Raw genomic sequence first — 6617 nt, forward strand, 5'->3', positions numbered from 1 at the left:
CACAGCACAACAGCAGAGTGCTGAAAAGATGTGGCACTAAAGGTCTTTTACTGATAGGGATGTAGTGTAAGGAGGAGCTTGTCAGGTGAACAAATATTTCTGGAAGGTTGATAGTGGTAGTGACAGTTAAATGGGGTTTAACATTACATCCAAGATTATGTCGTGATGTGCATGCACATGTGTGTGGCTGCTTGTATCAGTCCAGACTTGTGTAGGTTTTATGTTGCTAGCCCACTGAAATACCATGCCACAGTTTACCAACGCCAGAGAAAGCCAGTCCTTGTTTTATCCCCTTAATGCAGAGTGGCAGGGTAACAAAGAGTGCAATCTTTAAAAGTCTTTTCGTATGAAGTGGCTAGGTATAGAAACACAGATCTTCCAGGCAGATGCTCTATACATAACATCATGGAGATTGTGGACGTTTAATTACATTTTAGAAAACAATCAGTTTGTGCTTAAGAATATGAAACCCTGTATATTTCAAGTCATATTGATGTTGTAGCTTTTTTTGTAACTGTATAACCTCTAAGATTTTAAGCCCTTGTTGACATCCATATTTTTCTGTTTCAGGCCAATCGATACATGGAGGAAGCACTTAATGTGGGAAGTCTTCACTGTAGTCAGGTGTCGGTGGAACTGAAGAAAGCTCGCTCCCTTGTGCGGGTGGCTGAGATACAGTCCACACTACATGAACAAAGGTGGGAATATTTTGCAAATACAGTAAACTTCTCAGAGTCTGGATATATTGTATCAGTTGAACACATTTTGGTTGCAACTACAGGAAAAATGGCCATTTTCATTATTGAAAATCAGATTGGTTTGCAAATGTTCACAACTACATGGCTGCTGATGCAACTTCTTAGAAAATTGATTCTGGATCTTTTGACTCTGTGTAGTGTTGCAGTTTTTGATCAATACTTTTTATAGAAGTGCATGAATTGTCCTCAAAAGTACATCGAATTCAGATGTTTATGCAAGCAAATTTGAGATGACACCTTTGGCCACCAACTTTGTTCTCAACTCAAAGATATTGTTTGTTCATGCCATATTTGGTCTTCAGTAAGACCCCAGCTTGATAGGACTTTGTGGTCGACTGGTATTGGAAGGGGAGGTAATTCAGGTTACCTCCCTTAGAACTGAGGCGGATGATGGGTTGTTGAAACTACTTGAGTTGATGTTTATGATCATTAAAACTTGTCGTATTGTCATGAGGAATTATTTGTTCTGACCACAATGACGTGCTGATTTGGAACAGGCTTCTCTAAGGAACTGTCAGCTTCTGTGTTGTATCAGTTATATTTGACAAATGATCTTGTTAAGTTAATAAGTTACAGAAAGATTCAGACATGAACATCTTGTGTTTCAGGATACTGTTTTTGGATAAACAAATAAGTGAAATTGACAACTTGAAGCCGGGTACAACATTCTTACCATCCTGACACTGAGCTGAGGACTGAGGGAAGGGGTCAGAGGTCAAGCATGTCCAGACGAGCGCTGTTCTGAAGCTCCTGACTGCTTCTATCAACCCTAGAGTTGAGAAAAGTAGCAGTCGTATGTTGTGGGTCGGGAGTCGACAGTCATATGTGTCGAAGTGCAACTGGGAACACTGTTAGACTGGAAGGGCTTCTTGTAGGAGAGGTCTGTGGGTCATAGGTCAGAGGTGAAGGCTGCAGCATAGCGTCCAAGATATATGTTAAGGTTATGCTTTGATTAATGTTTGTTGATTTATTAAGAATTGTTCGTCTTATGTTGTGCACTGAGAAACTTGAACCAAAGATGTTAATAAGCAAGGAGATGTCAGTGTACAATAAGCTCAACATTTGCCTACCAACCAGTTGCTCATGGTGCAAATAGCTGCAAAATTGCTGACCAGACATTAGGCACTCACTTAGTTGCAACTGAAGCATATTTTGTATGTTTTTTCCTCTTTCGCCTCATTAAGAATGTTTCGCACCAAGTTTCATCCGTTAAGGTCATTGTACTGATCACAAATGTTAAATGCCCAATCTGATATGGGCTGTTTGTGTAGTTGTGCCATCATTGACGCCTTCCAGCAGTAACACATAGAACAATAAAACTGGATGCAGCCTCACCCACATGACCACCCACCAAACAGGAACCTATATCTACACAGCCCAGTTGTTTTAGATTTTTAATTTAATTCTTGTTGCGTTGTTCTTCAGCAGTGAAACAAACCAGCATCTTTTACATAATTTCTGGACTTGCAGACCAACAGTGGACTCGCCAGACTTTGTTATTTGATTACATTTCTTGTGCTAGTGATATGTTTATTTCAATGGCTGCTGCTGCTATTTATGGGTGTGACTCAGCCGGGTCTGTACAAGACACCTAGCTAAGCGTGGCAGAAAGTAACTTTTAACCTTTCTGGTCTGTTTGTGCTATCTGTGCTGGCTAGCGGCTGGAGCATCCCTTCCCCAGTGCTGATCCTGGCTGGCATCGCAACATGTAATTTATTTATACAGGTTAAACTCTAACTGACAAGTTTGAGTGGATTGCCATTTTCCAAAGAGTTCTACCAGTTAACAATTATATCCATTATACTTGTCCGTGTTTCAAGTTTGGCAGATTTTTGGGATTATTTTTCACTACCCTCTCCTCCCCATATTTTCAAAGGGAATTGAATTATTTCAATCTTTTTAGAATTTTGATATTTCAAAATCATTTGAAATAACTTTGATTTGTTTGAAAATCCTGTAGAAATGTTCTTAATGTGAGTAATTATATATCCAGATACTTTATGAAGAATATTGTGGATGGGATTTAGACAAGACACCTTTGACTACATTTTGTTAACTCAAGAGAACCTGTTTCACCTGACATTGGTTAGATTCACTTTTCAACTCCTTCAACGTTTTGTTCCAACTCTAAGTGATCTGGTTGCATAAGCGGTTATCTTCAAAAATAGATATTGCATCAAGTTTCCTCTTGAAGCAATGTCTTGTACATTAACATGTATTAGTGATTAGTGGTCAAAACTAGAATTAAAGATCTATTTAATTGAATTCTGTTTAGACTTTGTTCTTTTTGGTACACTAGAATCTGAAATAACCAAAGGTGGAAATACAGATGTCTGTGTTTTCACATTAATTAAGTGTGCTTATTTGTGTGACAGCTGAACAATATCCGATTGTCACATCTTTTTTTCTGCATCCTTTTGTTCATGGGAACAAACAGAAGTAAAATGATTGCTGTGGGAGGATTGTGATGGCTGTATGGTAGGAGAATGTATTTGGATCATTTGTAATCTTTCCATTGTGCCAAATGTGGATTTGAGGGCAATGTCTTAAGCACATGATTCTTCGAAACAAAACTGATAAACAACTAAATTTTCTGTAGCATCCAATTGTCATCAGTACTTCTGTTATCATTTGAGGTCATCTGAATTATTGTTATTATTATTAGTGACATGGTATTGATATACACAGGATGCTTTTCACAATACAGATTATTAGATCAGGTTTATTTATCACTGGAACTCATTTCTTCAATATTGAAGCATGTTTGTATTTTAAATGATATGGTAGTTTTGGTGCATCCTCACAGCTTCAAGATGACTTGAAATGGCACTATTGTTCTTCCAGTATTTCATATTTCTATGTAGTGACATTGTCCATAATTTATTTTCGACAATATTGCCATATAATCCTGCACTATAGAAGCAGAAATGTCTCAAAATGTTTGTGGTTTTTGGAAGGGGTTCAACTTCATGCTAGCCTGGTACTCCATCAGTTTTTTATTTTGTCGGTAGCCTTTAAGCTAGTTGAAATTCTTTCTGTTTGATCAACTATGAAGTGAAGTTTGACAGATTATTCTTGATCATGATGCTTGGTTTGTTAGCATCAGTGTCCATGCTAATGTTATGTAGATGGGTTTCAAGGATGCCCTCCCACATGCTGATCAACTAAAATACAGTTAAAAGAAGCATTGAACTTCAACTCACTTTCCTTCTTACCCCTTTTTGGCACAGTATATCTGGAACATATCTCATGAGCCGTGTATGAAAGTTGTTTTCCTTCTTTTTAAATGACCGAGAATGATCAGTTGAAAAGCATAATTTAGCCAACTTAATTTCCAGTAAGAATTAATTCTGCCAAATGGTTGTAAGTTTGGTCATATACTGGGTTGCATGCCAGTGTTTGAAATTTAGTATGATAGCCAAGGGGCCCTCATCATAACCCTGATGTGAAAATTTAGGGTCTCCTGGATTCAAATACAGAAGGAGCCTGCTCTCAAGGACCATCTCCCCTTCTAGCTTAATTTTGAGCAGTTCATGAAACGAGTGGGGTTTGAGTAAATTACACAATTGTTCGCTCCTATGGATTGTGATGGGCTTTGACCTTGGTATTATGTGCTGTAACGGGTCCCTGCGTTTTGCTGATAATTTTTTTATGTTTCCAATTAGTAAGTAGTTCAACTTTTGAGACTTTCCTGCTTCCTCACCTTCTTTGGATCACCGAATTGATATATTGAAAATAAAACCACCAAGTTGTTGCTTTTGACTAATATTGACTGTTATACATGTGTATTTCATAACCATTTGAAGTTAACTACATAGTGACTAATATACTTTTCCTCTTCAAAATTAATACTGAGTTTGTCAGTTTGGTACTTTCATATCATTTCCATTCCGACTGAGCCACCCATATATTGTAATTCCTAAGCCATCATGTTAAATTACATTTTGTCAATGTTGCCATTTTCAATATCATTGTATACAAAAAACATTAATCGTTGATAAGTGCAAATGTGTAATATAGCCCATGGTATGTTTCCCCAGTGCAAGGTCATTATGTCAGCTCCCAGTATGGAGAAGTCGCTGTGACTCAAGCTACTCTGATGTTCAGTGTTGTTTGATTTGGTTGAGATACTGCTCCACAACCAATGCAATGTGCAACCTATGAAGCTACTATTGTACATAGTGTAAATGGAAGCCTTTGTAAGCTCTTGCTGGTTCTAGCAACTTTTGTAAAAAGTAAAATTATAAGATGAAGATCTCTGTACAGTTTGTGTATACTTCTCCTGGCTTACGCTTGTGATTTTAGTGAGGTGGGCGAGAGTGGAAGACTGACTGGTAACAGTTGGGCGATGTATGGATGTAGCTAGGTGTCTGTTTCTAAACTATATGTTAGCAATGGTTGAAATAAAACCAGTAACTAAATAATATGTGTTTTGTGGTGTTTTTTGGTAGGAGTCAGATAAATTTTTTTAGAAGCTGTGTTGATGCTCAACGACAAGATTGGATTTTGGAACTTCATGCATTAGTGACCAACTCGTGTTATTCCGGGACGTGCGGAATTATACAGTATGATTGAACACATTTAACTGTGTCTTGGGTATATTTTTAGATGCATGACATATGTAAAATCAAAAATTATTTCTGAGGGATTCTTTGACGAAGTACTTGAAATCATACGCACATTGTGATTGGTTTGTCGTATTTTCGTACATGACATTCATCGATAGTTGGACAAGTCTTCTTGCAGCTTACGGAAAGGGGCGAGTGGTGACGAATGAACTTCATGGTGCGCCTGATAGTGAAGCACACAGAAAACTAACTGATCAGCAAGGTCTCATCACTTGAAACATTTAGACAATAAACACCTGGAATCCTGAACTACACATACCTTTCTATATAGATCTACGTATGACTGTTACCTCGTTTTAATAAAAGGAATCTCCCATACATTTATAAAAGAACAAGTTAGATGTTCAACTTTGTTTTAAGAGTTTCAATAGGAGACGTTTGTAAACCAGAAAAAATATGTTCAGTTGTAAAATTGATACAGGATAGCTACAAAAAGCTCTTTATATGGAAATGTATAGTAGACAGTGTTTAACATGTCCATGTGTGTAATAATATATATTCATAAACAAGAACATTAACACCACACCTGACTTGGATCCCTGCCTTTGCACACAGGTTGGAACATGATCTCCAACGATGTGGTCCCGTGTAGGCCATTCAAATTGCAATTAAGAATGATGCCACCCCATACCATTACTCTTCAATCCCCAAATTGAGGAAGTGCAAGTTTGATTGAATCCATACAATTTCGCTTCAATCAAATGAATCCCCAAATTGATGAACTCCATGGTTTAGTGGTGAAGAGTCCACCTGGAGAGGTCAGGGTTTTGATCCCGGGACTCGTCATACCAAAGGACGTTAAAAGATGGTTCTTGTAACCCTGACTGGCGCTCAGCATTAAAGGGCTAAAGCAAGGACTGGTCGGCTTGGAGTCTTAGCGGGCTGTTCATGTTTAACTACGGTATGCTATCTCAGTGGGCTCGCACGATATAAATTGGCATTATTCCGGACCAGTGCAAGCAGGCACGCACATATACACATTGCCATATAAGTGTAATAATCCTAGACGTGACGTTAAACGCCACTTCACCTCGACAAATATGCGAGGTTGTGTGACTCTTTCCTCGCCGTTAGTAGAGCCTTGCACGACCACCGGAGCTGCCCAGATGATACCTGGAATCATCTGTGAACAGTGTACTGTTCCAGTCTGGTCTTCTGAACCTCTGATGCTGTCTTCATCAAGCCTGGCACGCCAGACGGTGACGTGGAAGCAAAATTGGGCGTATCGCTT

The 6617-nt window shown here is 38.5% G+C and overlaps 1 protein-coding gene across 2 annotated transcripts in view; it reads left to right on the top strand.

Moving 5' to 3' along the window:
• LOC139463810 (WW domain-containing adapter protein with coiled-coil-like) overlaps positions 1-5161 on the top strand; it is a 28981-nt gene extending 23820 nt beyond the window's left edge. For both annotated transcript variants that reach the window (XM_071245133.1, XM_071245134.1), the window contains 2 exons: positions 571-698; positions 1367-5161. In XM_071245133.1, the coding sequence (XP_071101234.1) occupies positions 571-698; positions 1367-1439 (201 nt within the window). In that variant the 3' untranslated portion in view covers positions 1440-5161. The remainder of the gene's footprint in view (positions 1-570; positions 699-1366) is intronic.
• Positions 5162-6617: the final 1456 nt, after the last annotated feature.

The sequence above is a fragment of the Haliotis cracherodii genome, unplaced genomic scaffold, assembly GCF_022045235.1.
Source record: "Haliotis cracherodii isolate W230 unplaced genomic scaffold, xgHalCrac1.p SCAF_16, whole genome shotgun sequence".
Lineage (NCBI taxonomy): Eukaryota > Metazoa > Mollusca > Gastropoda > Lepetellida > Haliotidae > Haliotis > Haliotis cracherodii.